Genomic DNA, 23,753 nt, shown 5'->3' on the forward strand with positions numbered 1-23,753 from the left:
CAGGATTGATGGACTGAGGCCAACTGTATGAGGCTCAATAATGCCAAGTACCGGCTCCAACACTTGGGCCACAACAATCCCAGGCAACCGTACAGGCCCAGGGCACAGTGGCTGGAAAGCTGGAGAAAAACAACCTTGGGGTGTTGGTTGACAGCCACCTGAGTATCAGCCAACAGTGTGCCCAGAAGGCCAAGAAGGCCAATGGTATCCTGGCTTGTATCAGAAACAGTGTGACCAGCAGGACCAGGGAAGTGGTTGTCCCCCTGTACTTGGCACTGGTGAGGCCGCACCATGAATACTGTGTTCAGTTCTGGGTCTCTCACTACAAGAGGGATATTGAGGTGCGGGAACATGTCCAGGGATGGGCAACAAACCTGGTGAAGAGACTAGAGAACAAGTCTTATGAGGAGCAGCTGAGAGAACTGGAGTTGTTTAGTCTGGAAAAAAAAGAGGCTGAAGGGAGACAGGATCGCTTTCTACAGCTACCTGACAGCAGGTTGAAGTGAGGTGGGAGTCGGTCTCCTCTCCCAAGCAATAAGAGACAAGGCAAGATGAAATAGCCCTAAATTGCTCCAGGGGAGGTTTAGATTGGATATTAGGAAAAATTTCTTCACCAGAAGGGCTGTTAAGCATTGGAGCAAGCTGCCCAGGGAGGTGGTGGAGTCACTATCCCTGGAGATATTTAAAAGATGTGTAGACATGGTGCATGGTTTTCTGGTGGATATGGCAGTACTGGGTTAATGGTGGGACTTTACAATCTTAAAGGTCTGGTCCCACATAAATGCTTCCATAATAAGAGGTATGATTCTACGTAAAGGAACACATTTTCCTATGCTTCTGCTTAATGTAATTTCAAAAAAACTGTCCTGATTTATACCACTTGACAGTCCATCCTACAACATATGTGACATCTGAGAGCAGAAATTAAGGTGGTAAAAAGTATCACAATAAACAAAAAACAAAACTCCCCAAGCTCCAACAACTTACCTTGTGCCATTTACACAGTTCATTACTCCTAATCAATATGGGTGATAAATCAGTGAATTACAAACACAATGAGTGTCTGTTTAACTCTCTTTATTAAAATTTAGACAAAAATTAAATATCCTGGGCTCTCACTCTCCAGGTCGTTACAGACTCTACAGACTGTAGAAAAACAAGTAATGCAAGAGTGCATCTCCTAAGTCACCACTACTAACATGCTTACATACTACAGTCCTGGCTATGTTAGAAGCAAAGTGCTTTTCACAAATGAAAACATCTGCTCCTGAGCAGAACTGAGTGGCCAGAGATAAGCACCCTGTTAATGTAGTTCTATTTGTTTAGAATCAAGTCAAGTGGCCATAGGTAATCCTGCATGGTAATGTACAAGCACATCCATCATGTGAGCCAACTGTGTTTTTTGTCTGCATGAGAGGAAAGGAATACTGCCATAGCTGGAGAAATATCAGCTTTTCCTTCTGATATTCCTCAATGACACTTATATTAAACATCAAATGGATCCATCTTCATAAAAGTAACGTACAACAGATTGTGTTTGTTTGTTGGTTCTCTGGGACCAGTTTTCTATTTCCTCCCATTTCCAGATGGGCTTTTTTGATCCATGGAGAGAATGGAGAAGAGTGTCTCTAACTTCACTGCTGTATGCCTTCATTTCTCAAGTTTAAACAAAGCTAACACCTAAATCCATCCTAAGGAATGGAAATGTGAATCTCCCATCTCACTCTGAAGTGAGGATCCTATAAAAGAGTCTTAAATATGCAGCCCTATTTAGATGGGATGATAATGTTATTTCCAGAACACAGCCCAAATTAAGCCAGCACTTATTTTATTCCATATTAGAGAAAATGAGTGTATACTTAAGGACATTATATGAAATACTCACATGTAACCTCGAAACCTACTTAAGTCATTGTTTGGCTTCTCACATTCAATGACACTGGTGAACTTCAAGGGGTCAAACTCTGAGTCCTGGAATAATAAAAGTGTTAATTACTTAGGGCAAAGACTTGCAAATTACAGTCAACATCGCCTTGCTATCTAGCTCTTATAGTATGTTAAAGTTTGTGCTTTTTTCAAAGGCAATCAAATGAATGACAATGATCATAGGCACTGAAAATCAAAGAGACCTGGGCACCAAAATTCCTTAGATACCTTCCAAAATCTCCCTTCCAAGGATGACTTTTTTCTACAAGTGGAGGAATGTAAAATTAGATAAAATTAGATAAAAGATGCCAAGCTCAGAAGTAAAATAATTTGTTCTGGAATGGAAAAATGAAATTTATCTGGGAATGCTCAAAATATTCAACAGCATCACTGTATTTCATATTCAGAGAAGCTGTGGAAGATCTAGGACAACATAAGTCAATATACTGCCAATTATGAAAAAGCTAATATGAGCTTATACTAGCAAGAGTTCTTAATTGCTTTATGCCAACACAGATAAATCAATCGACTACAGTAAATTACATACACATAGCAGAATAACTTTTTCCTAATTAACACATAAAAACCTTCCTGATTCTCTAGCTCATTAGTTTGAAGCTGGCGTTTTTGCTGAGTATATATCTTTACCTGGTAGTTAGCACCTTATTTTTTCTGAGGAAAACCATCTTAACATAGCATAATTACTTGTTCTTGTTAAACAAAAATCAAGGTTCTCCCTCATTGTCAGACCAAACAAAATACCTGGTTAAATCAGAGACTACAATGGTTTTGCTGAGCAGCTGTAGACCCCAACCACTACTTTTGAGAATTCATGACAGAAATAGCTGACAGAGAATCAGTAAGTAAAATACAGATACAATTTTACTCCCAGCTTCTCTGAAACACAGAGGTGTCTTTTTTTAATACTGAGTTTACTCAGAAGAGGTGAAAGAAACTAGATTTAAATAAGAGATAAAAGAAAGTAGAGGATATGTCAGCATCACCATTAACGCTCTCTGTCATTTTTCTATCAGTTACACCTGGAAGAAAGACAGACAGTATACAGGAGACAATTCACACCACCCATGCTTGACATTTCTGGAAACCTTTCCCATCTTTTAGAGAAAGAAGAGACAGAGACAGCTATAGACCACTGGAGTGAAAATGTCACTTTTATATGCATAATTCAGCTTGTAAACAAGATTGGAGGAGGAGGGGGAAGGAGTAAAACATAGAACAATTCTTAGCAAAGAAGATTACTACCCTGAGAATCAGACTCCCCAGATTACATCAGCTAGCAGTCAAGTACCTGAGCCTTAGCAAGAAATTCAGATGATGTTCTCAGCACTAAAAACTGGTGGTATCTAAGCCCATTACATACTTCTCATAGTCAGACTTAAATTTCTCTAGGTGGCTGAAGTTCCATGCTGAGAATGCTTGGAAGTAGGTAGCTCTACAGAGGCACCTAAGACATCATTAGGCTGTAGAATGGGTCAGATATAGTAAAGTCACACATTACCCTCCTTTGACTCTCATTCTTTGGCACAGACATGAGCAGTCACAACTAAAGAATCACTGGCTAGAACAGATATTGCAAAAGTATCAGGCCTTGACATCTGAAATTCGTTCCTACAGCTCCCAAATGGTACACATTCTGCTTGTGTCCTTGCCTCTATCAGTCAAAAGATTCATATTACAGAAATACTATACAAGCAGCCAGAGCTACCTGACAGCTGGTTTTACTTGATTTTATTGCAGAAGGTGAAGTTCTTCCAAGCTGCACCACAACTTGTGCTGGGAAAGCCTTTGTTGTCTACATAACACCTGCTCTGCTGCCCCAGAACATGATCTTCTCCTTCTTTGCCCTGGAATGTTCCTTGGTAGGGGGGAAAAAAGTATGGAAAAAACAAGCCACAGATACTGTGCTCAAAGTGCTTCCATAATACACTATCTGCCTGCCTAAGGACTGTGTTAAAGAAGAGTCACCACTGCAGCTTAAATTGCATTTGTAAATTGGAGGGAAAAGACTGTAAAGGGAAACATTTCTTGCTTTTTTATTATAATATACTATACATAATACAGTTAATTTAGCACAAATTTTCATTCAGTGGTCTTAAAAAAGGAAAGAAAGAAATCTTAACGTCTTTGATGGATGCTCCTGAGGGAATCCTAGAGACATCTAATAATAAAACCCAATGTACTCAAATGCAGTTCTGTATGGCTGCTGAAATCAGCAGGGAGAACATGGTTTCAGTGCTGTACAGACACATTGCCTTCTACAGGAACTGGAGGTTTGCAGACTGAATTGCCTTTCTGCTACAAAAGCCTTCCAGCAAAGGCAGTAACTTTACAAGTAAGAAAAAAACTACTTAAAATCTAGAGCTAAACTCTTCACAAAAAAAGGAAAGACCTTGTCAAGATCAGAGAGGACTAAACCTACACTACTTCCCTAAACCTGCCTGCTTTGTTACCATCTAACATAGTCTTTCTCTCTCCTTTGTTTGTTGGATTCTTTTCATTTATGACTCAGTTTTGGAACTACAAGTCCTTTATCATTAAATCTAACCGTCTGTTTTTGTGTTCTGTTACAATTAACTTGAAATATGTGATTATGGTCTTTACCCAGATAATATCTGGGAGGAGAGAAAATCCAATTAGAATAGTAGTTTACGCAAGGAAACAAAGCTGCTGAATTCTGATTTATAGCAAAAGCTCTTTGGTTTATTAATAAATCAAATAGCTCCATCTCTTCCCTGTGAAACGGAAGAGTAGATATATACTGTATATTAAAGCTGATGACACTATTTTGATGTGAGAATGCCTCTTGGTAAATGAATGAACAAATATGTTAAACACTGCCTGTATGTTACTGAATTCAATGTTTATAAAGAAGCACAAAGTTAACATGAGATTTCACAATGATCAAAGTTTTGTTCCTTTTTATGCTGATACCCACACTCAGCAGCAAATGAGACATAAATTGTGATATTCTCATACATTAACAGCTAAGAGAGGTTGCTGCAAGTCAGAAGCTAAAAGTGTTGCTTTTGCAGTGTGCAAAATTTGTGCCGTTTTCTGTGAAAGTCCCTAAAGAAATTAAATTCTCCACCATTACCTTTAATTTTTACCTTTCAGTGAATTTCTGCATCACTCTTAAGGGACAGAAAATATGATCAAAATATGTTAAAAAATAGCACTTTTGCAAACTTTTGTGCAGCAGTTACCTGATGTGCCTGATCTTCAGTGTTTTGTTACCACTGACAGAACTGCCGGGCATTACACCTGTCCTGACTTCAAGAGGGATGAATAGCTCCATACTTAGACAGGTTCCAGTCTGAACTGAGGCTTTCCAGTGCCTAGTTTCCCTGAAAAATTGACTTACTTGGTGTTCTCATGCTTCCCTGGAGCACATCAACAAGGCCAGGTCACTTAGAAAAAGCAGCTAGAGACATTTTTATTTTCCATTTTCTGAAGGTATGTATCATAGTTATTACATTGCATATGTTCTGCACATGTCCCAAACTTGTGCCTTGTGCACCACTGATTTGAACAAATGGCCTTCCAGTTGACACAAATTTGGGAGAGATTCACTGATTGCAAATAAGTTCCCTAGAATAATTCATAAAACTGTTAGATGGCAAAGGTCAGGGCTAAATTCTGTTCACGTCAATCATGTACTTCTGTTAAACAACCTGTTCTTTTGCTACAATGTACATTTTATTTGTCATGACTACTTCTAGTACAAGTCCCTGTAAAATGAAGTTAGGAAAAATATTTTACTTTCAGAATCAAAGAATCTTAAGTGTTGGAAGGGACCTCGACAGATCATCTAGTCCAACTCTGCTGCCAGAGCAGGACCTCCTAGAATAGGTCACACAGGAACTTGTCCATGTGGGTTTTGAGTGTCTCCAGAGAAAGAGACTCAACAATCCATCTGACATCAAACTGGGAGAACTGGTTGATGCCCCAGAAGGCTGTGCTGCCATTCAGCAGGATCTCGATCAGCTTGAGAGTTGGGCAGAGAGGAACCTCATGAGGTTCAACAAGGACAAGTGCACAGTCCTGCTTGGGGGACAACCCTATGCACCAGTGTACGCTGCGATGACCTGCTGTAGAGAGACCCGGGAGTCCTGACTGATAATAAACTAACCATGTGGCCTCGTGGCCAAGAAGGCCAATGGCATCCTGGGATGCATCAAGAAGAGTGTGGCCAGCAGGCTGAGGGAGGTTCTGCTTCCCCTCTACTCTGTCCTGGTAGAGTCCTGTGTCCAGTTCTGGGCTCCCCAGCTCAAGAGGGACAGAGATCTTCTGGAGGGAGTCCAGCACAGGACCACCAAGATGATCAGTGGACTGGAGCGTCTTCCTTATGAGGAAAGGCTGTGGGAACTGGGGCTGTTTAGTCTGGAGAAGAGGAGACTGTATGAGGATCTCATTAATATTTACAGATATCTAAATTGTGGGTGTCAGGAGGTTGGGGCATCACTTTTTGTGTTGTATGTAGTGACACGACAAGGGGTAATGGGAAGAAGCTGGAACACAAAAAGTTCCATTTAAATATAAGGAAAAACTACTTAGCTACAAGGGTGATGGAGCCCTGGCACAGGCTGCCCAGGGAGGGTGTGGAGTCTCTTTCCTTGGTGGTTTTCAAAACCTGCCTGGACATGTTCTTGTGTGATCTGATCTAGATGGACCTGCTTTGGCACGGAGGTTGGACTAGATGACCTCTAAAGGCCCCTTCCAACCCCTACCTTTCTGTGAAGACATCTGCTCAGCCCATTCCAATGCTCCATCACTTTCACAGTGAAGAAATTTTTGAAACTTGTCAAAAGGACATACAGTGACACATTAGGTATCATATGTACTCACGGATTCCACACAAGATTCCACTCAGTTTCTTCAGCAGTCTTCTTGCTAGGGAAATATTTAAGATCCTATCCATAAATCCTGCTTCTTCCAATTTCTTAAAACTTAGGGAAATTCATTCTAAATGCAGTAATTTTCCTTACATAAGCAGACTTAGTCAGATTGCAAACACCTGCTAAGTGTTGATTCCTTCAAAGCTGAATTTCAAATTAAAGTTCCATTGCAGATGTGAAAGGTTTTGTGACTAGGCTTTAAGAGTGCTCTACCTATTAATAATGATAAAGAGTTCCATTTAAAACAATAACTTAGGTCTGTAATAACTGGGTTGTGTCTCTGGTGGAAGCACAAACATACACAAGAGAAGGAAACATAATGGAAAGGTGTTTTCTTTTAATTTTTCCTTAGAGCAAACTACTCCCCTTTATCTCTCAGCTATTGATGTATCACTCTCTGAGAAACTTTTATCCTAAGAAGGCAAAGTTTTTTGGGGAAGAAAAAGTTACAATGCCTCTACAGAGTGAGAAACCAACAGGTAGACAGATGAAGGAACTACAGAGATCTGTCACAAAAAAAGGAGATTGAATTTAGCTCTGCAGTAAAATGTCAACCTTTCCAACTCTGCTGGCAACCTCACGAAACTGTCATAGCTCAAGAAGCAAAGCATGCTGCTCTGCCAGATGAGATAGTTTGACAATTACACAGTGTTCAAACAACATATTCCCTTTCATTAAATGTGTGTTGTATGGGTAATTTAATGGCCTGTGTAGTTTTTAACATGTTTTCTTTTATTCATTTGCCCTATTTCACTGCTGCAGAAATCTGGATTTTAATGCCCAGTCCTTCCTCCCAACATGACAGCACAAGTACCCCAGGATGCCCTTGGGTGACAATGATGGTTATCCGCTTATCACTTTGTGTTTACTGGCTATGCTGGGGATCTTATCCAGACCTCTCCCTGCAGTACAATTGCTGGATGAGGGCTATGGGATTTTTTTTTGGTTTGTATGTCTGGAGGAAACAAAAAGGGAGAAACTGAGTCATGGGGACAACTCAAAGGAAATACTTAATAGACAAAAATCTGCCTCAGCCACAAACATAGCTTTCCAGTTTAAAAGCTTTCAAGTGCAATAAGAACACATCCTCCTAATGTGTTTGTCCATCCTATTATTGCTTTATATTGCAGTACGCTGCATTTACCATATAAAATTAATCTGACCTTTTATAAATGTGCAGCTGGAACTGCATATTGATTTTATGTATCCAAAGCATGCAGGCTGTTTATATACTAAAAGAGCAAAATATTTTAATGTCTAAACTACTTTAGTCTCTCTGGAAGACTTTCTCTGTGCCATGTATTCACAAGAAGAGGAAGAAAGAGTTTGATCTACGCTATTTAGGAACAGATCAGAATTTAATATCTTTGTTTTCAACACTGACAACCACTACTATAATTGGGATTTTTTTCAGTACTGTTTGTTTAAGTGGAACAGAGACGTACAGTACTCAGAAACAATGGAACAGCTGAGCAAGTCAAATATGTTAGGGGACTGATCTTCCTTTGGTTAACCTAAGTAAAAGTTTTCCTCTTTGTAGAAAATATTATCAGAGAATAGTGCAAGATCCAGCCTGCAGGAAAAGAAATGTATTGCTTGCAAAGCCTAGGAACACCTCAATAATTCTATGACAGACAGCTGAAGAAACTGCTGTTAGTGAATCACAGGACAAAAGTATCAAAACCCACATCAACAATGCTAAAAATACACATATGCAAGTTCTAATGTCTCTTGGAATGATGGCCATCCTTATTAACGCACTGAAAATTAAGAGTGGTGTGAACTAATTAATTTGTTAAGGCTGAACCAGGGATTCAGACCTGGACAATTAAGAAAGTGGTATATGCTTGTTCCAAAAGCCAGTTGCTGAAATAAATGAATGGGTTCACAGTCTGTAAGAACCTTCCTCAACATGAGCTTAGTGCTTCAACCAAACGACAAACCAAGCCTCTCAAAGGCTAGCAAAACTCTGCGTACAACTCGCACTACTCCTCCAGATGCTTTTCACTTTATATTCACAGACACTTGGTAAGATGCAACCATTCCCACTCTCCAATGCCTTCCCTTTCTGGAGACATTTTTAGTAATCTTTCTGCTGTGTTTTTGTAACTCCTAGAAGAAAACCTCACTTGATTAGTAGCAGATGCATTGAATGGTCATTTCGATTTAGTAGCACAACATCTCAGGTCAGCATCTGAATATACCTTGGCCTATTCCTGCTCTAGTCCAGGCTGCTGGCCAGCGTGACTTCTTGTAGGATAAAGTTCTGCCAGAAGAAATAGGAACGTGAAGGACTAAGATCCTTCAACCTGAATAGCAAAATGTCAAGCACCTCTCTCATGTCATTCCACAAATAAAAAACCAACAGGAGAGAGAGTGGCTCATAATGAAGGGTTTTCCTTATGAATCATAAAACCTAACAGTAGCAGCTGTAGTGTCAAGACACAGGCAAACACACCAAAGCTTGATGAGCCCATCTCAAACTGGAAGACAAGGAATTTGGATAAAAGTAGATCTGTCTTGCAAGGCATTATGTTTGACAAACATTTCTAGGATGTTAGGGAAGACCGGAACATACAGCAACTGCCCAAGGAACTGAGAGACTCCTGTCTGTCAGCTGCAGGAGAGCACAGAGGGAAAGAAACAGTTCTAATGAAAGACACCTTTTATTCCAAATACTATAGGGTATTATCAGCATTATCACAGGCTTGGCAGCCTTTTCACAAGCATCTCCAGCCTGAAAAGGCACTAGCATGCCGTTTTCACTTGGAATTGTATCTTGTATCAAGATTCACAGTAACATGCCTGCCCTACTAATGCTTATAAGGCAAACATAGCATTCAGAGTGCACCTTCAGCATGTAATCCCAGCTGTTGCTGTACTTCCCTTGTAGCCCTGTGGAAAAGTTGGAGGAGTAGCTGTGAAGATTAACAGTCAATCTGAGGGTGGCAGGGTTATGGTTGGCATGCATGGTACTTGGGGAGGTTGGGATGGCTGCAAAATACTTTGTCTAAGAGCCTTCCTCTCTGGTCTGTCTGTTCTGATCTACTATCTGTTTTAGTTAACAAGTTCCTTTTTAATCAACATGCTTAAGACTTCAGCGGTAAACTGAAAAACACCTTGTAAAAAATCAAGGAATTCAAAGGTGATTTTTTTCAGACAACATATGGTTGCATAGATCTTATAAGAAATTCACAGTGGCCTTGTCAGTTCCTGGACAAATGGACAGTAGAGCTGCGAAATGCGTTGAGGAGAAAGAACGTGTATTGCTGGGGTAGAGACTGAGGTTCACTTCCCCGTTCAGCACTCTAGCCAGCCTGATGCTTCAGGTATGCATAGTGGTTACCAAGTTCCTGCATAGTCTTGTTTTCAGTAATCTGTACGTTTTGTTCAGTTAAGTGTGGAATTAAAACATACATAAATATGACCTGTTCAATCAGAGCACAGCAGAGCAGCAGAATCTTACCTTTCCCTCACCTTATTCTATGGGCAGATGTCCATTTACTTGGACTTTTGCTAGGCCTTTGACATGGTCCTCCACAACATTCTTGATGCTATATCAGACAGATAGGAGTTTGATGGGTGGACTGTTAAATGGATAAGGAACTGGCTAGATGGCTGTGTCCAAGGAGTTACAGACAATGTTTTGATGTCCAAGTAGTAACCAACAATTAGTGGCATCCCTGAAGGGTCTGTACTGGGACTGGTACTATTCATCAGTGATGCAGATGGTGGGATTGAGTGCACCCTAAAAAACTTGGAGATGACACTGACTGGTGCAGTTGATATGCTTAAGGGAAGGGATGTCATCCAGGGGGATTTGTACAGGCTTGAAGAGTGGAGTTATGTGAACTTCATGAAGTTCAACATGGCTAAGTGTAAGGTCCAGCACCTGGGTCAGGGTAATCCCCAACATCAATACTGACTAGGGGCTGAGAGCAGCTCCATGGAGTAGGACTTGGGGATACTGGTAGATAAGAAATTGGATATGTGCCAGCAATATGTGCTTGCAGAACAGAAAAACAACAGCATCCTGTAGTGCATCAAAAGCAGCATGGCCAGCAGGTTGAGGGAGGTGATTCTCCCCCTTTGGACTCATGAGACCTCACCTGGAGTCCTGAGCCCAGCTCTGGAGTTGCCAGTACAAGAAAGACAAGGACCTGGTTAGAGAAAGTCCAGAGGACGGACGACACAAAAAAGACCAGAGGGCTGGAACACCTCTCCTGTAAGAAAAGCTGAGTTGAGGTTCAGCCTAGTGAACAGAAGCTCCAGGGAGACCTCATTGAGGCTTTTCAATACATAAAGGGGGTTTATAAAAAAGACTTTCTTTCCAAGGCCTGCAAGTGCCAAGACAAGGAGCCACAGTCTTAAACTGAAAGACAGTAGATTTACGTTAGATATAAGGATTAATTGCTTTATTATGAGGATGGTGAAATACTGGAATGACTTGCCAGAAAAGCTGTGGGTGCCCCATCACTGAAGTGTTCAAAGTCAGGTTGACTGGGGCTTTGAAAAAACTGATCTAATGAAAGATGTTCTTCCCTATGGTAGAGATGCTGGATTAGATGGTCTTTAAAGGTTCCCTTTCATCCCAAACTATTCTCTGATTATATGAGTCTTATGCAAATATTCATTATTATGAGCATTCAATAAATGTTAGATGTGGAACTGCAACCAATGAGAATAAATGTCAGGAAGAAGTCCAACAGGTAGAGCATCAATTAATAAAATTTTATAATTTTTCTTCCATGTCATTATCAGTTATCTACTTTAATCAAAGTTTGATGAAACAGATTCCTGTGGAGTACCAGGAAATACTCCATCGCTCTGTTTCTTAATAGCTGATATGACCCATCTCTATGTAGTTAATAGTAGGACAAAATAATTTTTATCCCTTTCTGTTACACTGCAGCAGCCTGTAAGTGAGATCCCTGTGAACTCAACCATACGGGCCAAACTGCTATACAGGTATACGAGTATACTTGGCCACCTAGGGCATGGTTTTGACTCTGGTATTTAATCAAGTCAGGCCAAAAATACACAAACAAGCTTGGAAAAGTTCAGTAGAGGCTGGTAAATGCTTATAACAACTTTCTAACCATGTTAAACATCAAATTATCTTTCTCTTAGAAGCCAGAAGGCTAAGTGTTTCCTGCTTTGATGTAAATCAGTCCATTACTGTGTCATTAAGAAAGCTGAACTAGTGTCTTAGTACTGATGTCTATAAATGTCCATGTACTTCTGGTGTTGTTGATTCAAAACTAAATGGAAGTATAAGCATCACAGAACAGTGTCTTCTCCAGTCACGTACCTATAGGACAATCATAGCCTTCTTTCTCACAGGCACATATACGTATGTAAACTGTCTGACCACCACAGAGTCATAGCAGAGCTTGAAAGTATGAACCTGCATATAACCAATGAATGGAAATTTACATGAGTTTATTGAAATAACATTTTTGAGGTGTACAGCCAGTCACTTTCTAGCTAAGTAACCCTCTAATGCAAATTTCTGCTGGCCTCCATGGCTTATCAGTAGTAAATGTGTAAAAGACTTGGAGGGTAGCAGGTGGAGAAAAGGAGAAGTGGGATGAGGGTTCACATTGTGAGTATTGAGATAAATGTGGGAGTTCCTCATTCTGTTGTTCTGTCTTTTCCGGCAGAACAGCGGATCCCTTCTCCACCTCAGTGCTTCCAAAGTGAGACCATGCCATCATAGTTGGGGTTACATGTGGCTTTCTACTGTGATCCTTCCTGCTCTGGAAATGAAGGCTTTTCCATCTTTTCCTAACCACTGATACTGCCAACTGGGATTGTGATATCAGAGATGAGTGTAGCATGATGTGTTTCCAGCTCAAAAATCCTGTCCCTACAATCAGGAGTTCTCAGTGATATATTAAAAAATGTAATTACTGAGAACAGATATTTGAGATATTTCCTGTTCCCAACGGATAGGTCAATGTATGGCTAAGGAATAAACAGTTCCAGAAATAAACTTGTGTTCAGTACAACTGAGTTAGGCTAGGAGATCAGAAAAGGCATGAGAAAATAAAAAATAATTGAAAGATCTCTTAACTTGATTTAAATGTAAATGTTTACTTCTCTATAAGAGGAAAGCAGTAGAGCATTTTATTTTCTCTATAGATCTGAAATGCTCTCTTCTTTCTAGTATTTTTTTCAGAGATATAGCAGAACAGACCGATGTAGAGAATGAAGTGTCCTGCCTCTCTAGAGGTCAGATGTGGCACAAGCACTGGCATAATACATTTCCTTACATGGATCTACCACTGATCCACCGGTGCTGGAAGGATTACTGTAGGGATGGGAGGTCTTTTACAGTCAAGGCTTTCAAACTCAGATTCATCAATTTATCCCCTTTAGCCTATATCTGAACACAAAAACAAACTGCCAATGGTAAAAGTCAAGTACTAGGCACTCTTCAGAACTGGATTCTTCCTCCACATCCCCCAAGCCTGCTTAGATTATGATATCCAAAATTCTCTGTTACAGTTACTCAAATTCTTTGTCTCTCGAATGAAGCTGTCTTGACAAGCTTGTGGCCTGGACACCTGCACAATGGAAATGTGAAAGAGACAATAACCTTGCTCAAAGCTGACCAAGGAGGAAGTGAACCACCATTCTTAAGTTTTTTATTTCCCCATACCTCCCAGTGTGAGACTGCTTACTAAATGCCACAGTAAAATGGTAAAGGGAAAAATTGTTTCCAGTCTCTCTTTAGGACTTTCAGATCTCACAAGAGTTTGCCACAGCACTGAGTTGGGTCCTGCTCTGCAGAAGGTCATTCTGCATGCAGACACTATGTATTTGTTTCCGTGTTAGAGTTGCTTCCTCTTTGACTAGACATGTCCACTGTTTTCACATGAGTCATCTCTGAACATGGTACTATCCAAAAAAAGATACAACAATACAGATGTAGAGCTTTTCATAGCCATACAACTCTCATCAAAGAAATTTACTCAGTGTTCAAGCATGACCTTGGCCAAAGGTCTTCACGGGGTGTGACACGCTCACATTTAGCACTGACAAACACAAGTCTTCTTACAATACTTGTTTCTCTAAAATCTTCAGCTAAACTGTAGAACTGAAAAAAAAAATTGTTTTTAATATTCTGTTAGTGCATAGGCAAAAACATTGTTTTCTTTTGCTTGTTTGGTTATTTTTTTTAACTCTCTTTTCCCGCAGGGAAATCTAATTTTGGCAACGTGTGTGGGATGGGAGCACTAATCTGCTGTTCTAACATGTGCGTATCTGGAATTTTTGAGCCACTTCTCCTAGCCTTGTGAACCTTCTCAAAATACTGCAAAAAAAGAAAGGTACAAGAGATAACCCCCAAATGATGCTAGAGAGACATTCAATGTTCTCGTGGCTGGATTCTGCCCTGTCAAAGAACTTATAGTCCAAACAACACCGAGTATGCTGATTAGTTCACATCTACTTGATTGTAATAGTTGGAATAATAGAAATACTATTTCCATTCATTTCAGATGGATGATATCCTGAGGGTATTAGTAGGACAGGGAGAGAATAGCTCTGCCTGTTCTTGTGTTGCTTTAGAAGACTCAGACTCTTTGAGACTAGTTGCTCATTGCAGCAGGTGGGTTGAAAACTAGTTTGCTTGCAAGTTGTGCTGGTATAATTTCAGCTGTTCTCTCAAACTAAGCTAGTTTAACCAATGCAAATGGCTGCACAAGAAATCTCATCTCAGTTTAGGCTAAACCAAAATTTGAAAATTGCTCTCTTTCCTCCTTTTTAAATTTATTTTTGAAGGAGAAAAATGGAATGTAAAAGGAACATTTACACTGAGATACCAAGGCTGCCCTGTGAGTTGAGCACAAGTTACCCTTGAGCACAAGTTACCCTCCCTGAAGTATCTCATATATAGAGCAGTCTGCAGCTACCAACAGTCAGTCTTACAGTGCATCCCTTTTAGAAACCAATCTTCTCTTCTCTTTGGGACTGGTTTCTGCCTAGGATCCATAGGGAAAGAAGGAGATAGTATAAATGGCTTAATGCTTGGAACAGGGAGCTGTGGGACTGTTTCCTAAGTCCAGCTGTACCCAGTATGCTTCCAGCACTGTGCAAGAACAGGTAGGGCTGGAAAGAAAGCTGGATCTGTCAATTCAGCACAGCTTCCAGGCTGGGAAAGATGACCAAACATGGCTGCAGTAAGCATAGGCTCTGAGTTCATATATATTCCAGAAGGGTTCACATGCTTACTTATGAGGAAATCGGACTGATGAGTTATTCTGGTGACAGTCTGCATGCAAATGAACCCACCCAAACAGGCAGACATCAAATTCAGATGATGTGCTTTTTAACAAAGTAAATAAGCAGTCACAAAATCATTTTCAAGGCTTATCCAAGCCTTTTTAATCATGCTAGTACAAGCTTGTTTTGAAAAAAGGTCTACACTTAGGTTACACTAGGAGAGGAAAAAAACAATGCACCCCCTACTCCCATAAGCTCTCAGAGGGATACACACACCTTCTCAGAAGGAATGGCAGCTATTAGACTTAGCTTAGCTTTCAGCTGAACTGAAACTTTCCACACAAACATCCAGGACATGACCAGTGGTTAATAAACCATAAGCTGCTCCAGAATCCACAGTGAGTCTTTGTAGATTTTGTTAAAAGGCATACTGAGTAAAAACAGTGGAGCAAGGAAATGCAAATGTTTTCCATGAGTCTAGATTCATACTATCAAAATATCCTAAATCAAGTTTATGAAACCTGAAAGGGAGTTTTGAGCTCTTGCAGCCCAAGCTGTATCTGCTTATCCACTCTCTGAAGAGCATGATGTCTCAGATAGACGGAAAACATTCCATAAGCAACTGTGGAGGGTGTGGTGGCACAGCAGCCTGCAGAGGAGTACAGAAAAGACATTGATTCCTCCTGGGTACTGTGTCTCCTATTAGATTCAGTGCACCAGAAGTAGCTGCTGTGACTCGGCAGCAGCAAGGGTGGGTTAGAAATTAGACGGAAACTGGTGAAATACCAAGAAACACTTGTTTTTTTCCAAGAGATGTTTACTAGTAACTGTTGGATCACGCACAGTGGGATTTAGCAGCGTTTTCTCCTAGCTGCACTCACCAGCCTGCCATGCTGCACACATGTCTGTGTTTCAGTGTGAAGAAAGTCCACTGTCCTGTTGGCTTTAAAGACAGAGCATGCAGAAGTGCATTTCTGACTATTTTAAACATTACTAACACATCCTTTCGCTGTAGTAGTTGGATAAAAAGATCACAGTATTTAAAGTCTTGGAGAAAAAAATGTCAAGGCCTTTGAAAAATCTCCTGTTTCCTTTTTTCTTTCTTATCCCACTCACTGAGTGATTTTCCTTTTTACTTGTCTATTTTAAGTGTACAGCAACAAGGTATACATTCAAACTGGCATCTTCAGACACACAAGCCACAGAGGACTATATCAGTGACTCTTCTCACAGCTTGTTTATCGATATGGTGTAGAAACGTGTACAGAATGTACAGGTTTACATCTGACAGATCACATTCATTAACAAACATGCAAAGCTAACAAGCAGTACGTTCCAAGTCTACTATAAATTACTCAGACAAACCAAAATGTCACTAAAATAAGCAGTATTTCTGGTCACTTGCGCTATAAAGGAAAACAGTTTCTTGGAATTCACAAGTGGAGAAGTCCAATCCAAGCCCACAAAGCCAATCTTGGATCTTCTGGGCATATGTTTAGAGTAAAATAATGCCTGCGAAGCATTGGAGACAAGGATTCAGAACAGCTTCTATAATTGTTTATTGCTGCTTCAAGAGTTGGGCTAAAAAGAGGTCAGAGTTAAACTGTAAGACCTTGTACCCTGTGAGACTACGGATCTTATATGCTGCTAGTGCTGAAGAGGGACACACAAAAAGATCCTTCAGAGCATGCTTGCAGAAGGGCTGCCCTTCCAGACGACAGCTGTGCCCAATGTAACAGCGCTGGGCTTATTAGCCCCTAGAGAAGGCATTTAGAGAGTGTTGTGTGTGTGAGAGTATTGCTCGGTGCACCCCCTGGTTCAGCAAGTCAAACTAGTGACCAGGCTCTCCATGGCAAGCAACTCGGCATAGACCTGTTGGCGACTCTAAATCACATGGGTGGGCAGCAGGCAGGGACAGAAAAAGGAAAGCATAGAAGTAGCTTAAAATTACTGTTCCTATCCCCACCCCTGCTCCTTTCCCATGCCCAGCAGAGTGACGGGTATAGAAATAGCTACCCTTTGTGGACCTGCTTCACAGGCACATGCTTAGAAGTTACGTTAGTTCATACAAGAAAGTCAGATGGGCCAAGCATTGTGACACAGCTTCTTTTGAATCCCTGAGATACTGCTACAGAGACACTATTCAAAGACATCTATGGACAATTGATATTTTAAGAAGCGTCCAAAAAATTCATGTTTCTTGTCCTATGATAAGTCACATGATCAGGCATGTCATTCATTAAGGGGGGTGGGGGAAGAGTTTAGCAGTGTGGGAAAGAGAGGGTCAGGACTACATTAATCTATTTGTTTGTTTTCCTGCTTGAATAACAGGGCTGCAGAATGACAGAGAACCAAATAGCTTTAAACCTAACTGAAAGTTGTTCTACTGAGTGCAACGATAACATAAAAACGTAAAAGCATTCTTGTCCAATGTATGAATGTCGTGTGTGACCTGATCTAGGTGGATCTGCTTCTGCAGAGTTGGACTAGATGATGTCTAAAGGTCCCTTCGAAACCCTACCATTCTATGATTCTATGAATAGGTTGGATACAGGCCCTATAAGAGATATGTGAACAAAACTCCACTGAGGTTTGATTTGGTGCAAGAAAATTTTGATCTTACAAAGTATTTTACGAGACCTAACTGTAAGTTCTCTCCAGTTGTGGCAACATAAGACATATCCAGATAAGAGCTAAACTTCATTCTAAAAAATAGGCATTGACTTTTGGCTGTGGGCTTAGTATTCATCCAACATTTCCCAAATAGCACCTTCTATCCCACTGCTGAGTGTCTCTCAGCAGGGCAGCACCTTCAAGAACCAGTAGGAGCCCATCCCTACTAGTACGAGGTGAGGAAACTAACGCTGCTGTGTGAATTAACAGTGTATTCAAACAGGTTTGGCTAGGACTTTAATGAGGATGGCAAATATTCTGCTAGATAACTTACATGAAGCTGTTATGGAGAGGCTCTGTGATGCTGCAGCTGTTGAAGACTTGGTGTTTGCAGGTGTTCACTTTGCCTACAACTCAGTTGATGCAGGAACCCAGGCTTGGATATTTCCTGATTTCTTAGCTATTTTAAGGGAGGGGAGGTAGTCACATGTGGTTTTCTTACAAACTGTCTTTCAATACTTTATTTCTTGGGGCCTAGTCCTGTTTTCACTGGAATGAATGAGCTGTCATTGACCTCAATTTAACCTCTGCCAATTTATTATGGACCTCACTGCTATTGTAGCTAGGCATCTTGTGATCTAAAACTCATTAGAAAATATTTATCCACATATTTGCGAGTGTACTTCTGAGACAGGAAAGTTCTGTAATCATAGATTACATAGATTACAATCCAGGGGGGTTGGACTAGATGATCTCTAAAGGTCCCTTCCAATCCCTGCCATTCTATGAGTCTATGATTCTATAATACAGAGAACTAAGATACAGAAGGAGGATGGACTAGAAATGGAAAGTGTCTATAAAGATAACTGCAAGTATCTGTATGATAACCAATATCCTCAATAAAGCAGAGTATGCTGAGCAAACCATGTCACATATACCCTTATATGCTGAGCTGCTTGGCACATAAACCTAGCTGTTCTTCACTATGTAGGCACTGTTTTCTCAGCCTTCTTCCCTAATGGGGTGCAATTCAAACTCCAATAATGTGTTTGAGCAGGAAATGTCACTGCCACTTCCACGCCACAGTCTAAAGGTTATAGGTCTTGCCAAACTGTACAACAACCAGACTTGCCTGGTTTGAATCAATCCAAATCTCAGCAAGTATGCCAGATATGAGATTGCTGGGGTACTCCCTACTAGTTTTCCAGTGGTATTAACACATGTGTATGTGTTTGCTGGTTAAAGACAGAAGAGTGACTCTACAGTTGATGGCTTAGGCATTCATCCAGGCATCACAGATCCTAGGAGCAGGGGTCTGTAGGGTCAGTAGGTCCCCTCTCAGCCAGCTTCCAGGAATCACACTCCTACTGCTGAACTGGGACTCTGCCACTAGGAAGCTGGGGAACCTGACACAGTGTAAGGGACTGCTCTTGAAAGTCAGTCTTGTGATGATCTGTACTTGGACACCAGCCAGTTCCTTTCACTATGTTTACCAACACCTCCTGCTGTGTGTCAGCATCATCTTGGATCACAGAAATCCCATCATCTACTGTGGATGAGTGGAAGAACTGGTGCCTTCCCAGGTCTTCCTTTGAGACAGAGCTGGGACATTCCCTTAGCTTATAATTGTACCCACAAACACGAAAGACTCCCTGTATTCAGCAGCCTATATGCAATCTATAGTTTTTGTCCTAGCTAATGTGCCTGAGGTCACGTAAGAAGTCTATGCTGGCAGAGAACTGGGATACATCATCTGAGTACCTCCCTGGAGCTCTACCCACTGGGAGAAATTTCCTCTCAGTGGGAACAGGACGGGAAGTTTGAGAAGCAATTCAATTAGCTGCTTGGAAACAATCAGGGTCTTTGAAACATTCGGTCTGTAGCTGATTAAGCTTCTTGCTGTGGTGGTGGTAGCTGCCATGTCATGTCTAAATTCTATGTGGAAATCACTGATGATTAAAGTCTTTATCTCATGTTTTTACAAGCTATTCAGAGAATGGCTGTATCTATCATAAAGAACTACTTGGAAAGCACACAGATTTTTTAGTCTATTGGTTCCATTGCAACTTCATTAATGATGATCTAACTCAGTATAACTACAGTCTTGTGTAGTTACCTTTGACAACAGTGGTAATGGTAACAGCTTCCACTGTTTGCAAAATATATCAAAAGAGCTACTAGGAAAAAAAATGTATCTGAGTTCTAGAAAGTGATTTTTTTTTTCCTGACAAAATACAGGAAACAAGTTAGCTGGCAATAGGGATGGGAAAGGAGGGCATACAAATAAATACTATTTCAATAAGATTATTAAAGCAAGTAAAACTTCAGGTAATTTCCTCTAATTCTGTTGCAAGTAACTGATCTGGATTTTGTTTTGTTTCAAAATAGTGCTGTTGGGGAGAGATAAGAGTGGGCAGAGAGCAATAAAACAATTTTTCAGCACAGACACCACCAAAATGCACGCCTACTATCCCTTTAAATCTTAGCAGCTTTAGTGCTCCAAGGAGGGATATTCTGTAACACTGACTTTCAGGCAGAATTCCTAATTGAAACTGATCTGGTTTGCAGGCAGGAAAAGTAGTTGTTTATATTTAAATATTTTCTCACTGGGCAGTTAAAATGTGTTTTCAAAAATCAAGCTACAATAGAAGCCATTAAAAAACCCCAACATTTTCCAACCACACACAATTGCCCCAAATAATTTCTATTCAAATTCAGGGAAAAATTATGCTAATGCTAAAACTTCTGATACTACGATGAGGTCAGCTGTTGGCAAGTGCTAGTATTTTAATGACAACCATAACAGTTATTGCATTAGCACTACTAGAACAAGCATATTTAGCTAGTATAAAACGGATTGGTGAACAGTTCACTCACCTGAAATAAATTCTCATCTCAAATGAGAGTTAGGAATGGTGACTTACCAGCTCTAAGAACCTCCTCACCACCTGCCTCTGTTTTAAGTTAGTTTCACCATCCAGGTTAGCTGTTTCTATATGGCACAGCCCATCAGGATCACTTGAGGAGAGCAGCAATATGTCAGCAGGTATAATTTCATTACAGCGAAGCTGCACAAAGTCTCCAACTTTCACTTCTTTCCAGTATCTGATTGTGTATTTCTTTTCATTTCTGGAAAAAAAAAAAAGGACATTTATGGGACGTATTAAAAAAAACTGCACAGACTAAGGTGGTTCCAGTAAGATCTGGTTTGATTTGTAACAGGAGTACAGTGCCTTCAGAAAGTCCTCAGGTGCTCTCAAGTTATGCTGTGAGAAGGCAACGCAGAGTGCCAGGAGGCCACTTCCCACTGACTCAAAACCAGGTCTGAGTTCCCAAGACACTGTTTTAAGGCCCAGAGGACAATGTGTTCACATTAGAACTGGCTAAATTGGGTAAACAGGAGCTTCTCACACTGTCCTTTCACACCCTTAATGATTTGAGCCATTCGTCTGATCCCATGAAGAAGAAGCTGCTCTGTGTACCGGGTGAAAAGGAGTTACTTTCCAAGCAAGAAGGGGAAACCGAGAACAGTGTTAGGTGCAGGACACCTACTTGGCATGGCTCTTGAATGTTCTCTGTCACGTTCCACCCTCTGATGCACCCTCAGCTTCTCCTCTTAACAACAAGGACAAACTTTCTATAGTAGTGCATGTGATATTTGGATGAAGGAGCCAAAATCCCTAACTGAAAGGAATTTCCACTATTCACCACTAAACCTAGAATTACAGGGACGTGTCATGTGGAAAAACGCAGCCCCAGCCACTCTACTGGGAAAGTATACTGTCATTTCTTTTAAATATGTCTGCAGTATTTCTGTTCCAGCCATAGCACCATCTGTTGTATAGCTAATTTCTGCTTAGTTATGCTGAACCTTTTATTTTGGAGTGTAATTTCATTGCCAATTCACAGACCACCTGAAACGTTGATGTGTATGATGTGTATGCTGTTCACTTAGATACTGTCATTAAATCCCTCTAGTTTTAAAGGTCATGCTGGCTTGCTATTTTTTTTACCCCTTAACTTTTTCTTGGGAGCAAAAGGAAAAAGGAACAGGTGACTGCTTAATTAACTCCAGTTGAAATTCAAGGCTTTAGTTTCACAACACGTACAGACTCATGTGCTTCTTTCTTGTGTTCTCAAAAAAAAAAATCATTTCAAATCAGCCACAATATTAACTTGGCAAAATACCTCCTGAAAAAGGGAAGCTGCTATTCTGCCACTTTTCTACGTTATGAGAAGTCCTTTTGCCAAGTGAGCACCAAGATGGCTGTCAGCACGGTAACTGTCACCAGAGAGTCTCCTGTGACAGCACTTGAACTGTCAGAATGGGATTCTGATGTGGACTGGGGAGTGGTGGAGGCTATTTTATGTTTTTTAAAGTATATTATTTTAAAATACATCACTTTTAGTTGTAACGTGAATAGAATTGTAATCAAGTGGAAACACTTGAGTCCTGCCAATGTTACTTTGGAGATACTTTGTGATAGTCACACCATGCCTAATTCAGCCTTGTCCTGTGTTCACTGGTAGTACAGAAATTAGTAACGTAACTGGCTTTTATTCATGTACTGAGCCTAAACCCTAAACAATGAAGTGTCAGGTAGCACAAGGTTGTATTAGAATTCTTTCATTGTCTTTTTTTTTAGCATCCAATTTGTAAACAGAGGAATTGAAATTACGTCTATTTTGATAAAGCCTGAAAAACGCTTAGTGAGAGCCAAATGTAAAATATGACAATCTAACAAGGGCAGGTAATATACCTACTAGGTGCTGAAATTACCCATTCCCTTCACGCTCAAGCTGAAACCGACATCTAACTTTTCCTGCTAATGAGTATGAATTGCTTTGAAAACCAGCATGCCACAACGTAGTACAAATCAGCGCTCTGCAAATCTGAAGGGTCTGTTAGCCATGCAATTTTTAACTCCAAATCCCTTCACAGGTGGCTATTGCTCTCCATCATTTTTTAATTTAACTATGAAATGGTGATGTTTAAATGCATATACGAGTAGCAGTACAGAAATATGATCAGGCTAAAGGTAGCACGTAGCTCCATACTATGCTATAAGCACTACAGTTTTTTAATTTAACTTCGATTGTTTGAAAAGCATTGCTATTTTAGCATTTCCTCATCCCTCACGTGCATAGCAACTGCCACAACTACACTGAGGCAGGAAGGGTGGGTATTGAGCAACACAAGGGCAGTTGGCTCTGCTGGGATAAATGAACTTGTTCAGTATTGAGAAGGCTGTGGGGAGACCTTATTGAAGCCTTTTAATGTACAAATAGGGCTTATAAGAAAGACAGACAGAGGGCCTGTAGTAACCAGACAAGGGATAATGACTTTGAACAGAAAGAGGATAGGTTTAGATGACACATAAGGAAGAAATTTTTTATGATGAGGGAGGTGAGGCATTGGAAGAGGTTGCCCAGAGAAGTTGTAGATGTCCTGTCTTTGGAAGAATTCAGCCTGGAAGAAGGCTTCAGGGAGACCTTATTGCAGCCTTTCAATTAAAAGGGGCTTATAAGAAAGATGGAAACAGAGATTTTAGTAGGGCCTGTGGCAAGGGGACAAGGGGTAATAGTTTTAAACTAAAAGAGATAGACTCAGACTAGATATAAGGAATACATTTTTTGCAATAAGGGTGGTGAAACTTTGTAACAGACTGCCCAGAGAGGTGGTAGATGCCTCATCCCTGGACACATACAAGATCGGATTGGATGGGGCTCTGAGCAACCTGAACTGGTTGAATATGTAAGGTGGTTGGACTAGATGAACTTTAAAGGTCTGTTCCAATCCAAACCATTCTGTGAATCTATGATCTAAAACAATAGTCAGCACAATTTTTCCTAGCATGGTCCTGTCTGTCCATTTACCTTCTAGTTGCTTCTAAAAGGCCTTACTATTTCATAATTATCCAACTGAGAAATTAATTTTTCAAGCAGAGATGCCTTGGCTTCTTCTCTGAGACCCTGTCATTCTTGGTTTGTTCTGACTCTCTTGCTACTGTGTGGTTGATGATAGTCCTCCACAGTCTCAGCACAGGGCTTCAGGGACTGCTTGCAAGG

At 40.5% G+C, this 23,753-nt stretch overlaps 1 protein-coding gene across 1 annotated transcript in view; it reads right to left on the bottom strand.

The window, feature by feature from the left end:
• ATP10A (ATPase phospholipid transporting 10A (putative)) overlaps positions 1-23,753 on the bottom strand; it is a 115,963-nt gene that overhangs the window by 52,263 nt on the left and 39,947 nt on the right. Inside the window, exons 2-3 of the mRNA XM_061998095.1 lie at positions 20,609-20,813; positions 1,886-1,971 (exon numbers count right to left, since the gene is read on the bottom strand). Of these exons, the coding sequence (XP_061854079.1) occupies positions 1,886-1,971; positions 20,609-20,813 (291 nt within the window). The remainder of the gene's footprint in view (positions 1-1,885; positions 1,972-20,608; positions 20,814-23,753) is intronic.

The sequence above is a fragment of the Colius striatus genome, chromosome 1, assembly GCF_028858725.1.
Source record: "Colius striatus isolate bColStr4 chromosome 1, bColStr4.1.hap1, whole genome shotgun sequence".
In the NCBI taxonomy this organism is placed as follows: domain Eukaryota; kingdom Metazoa; phylum Chordata; class Aves; order Coliiformes; family Coliidae; genus Colius; species Colius striatus.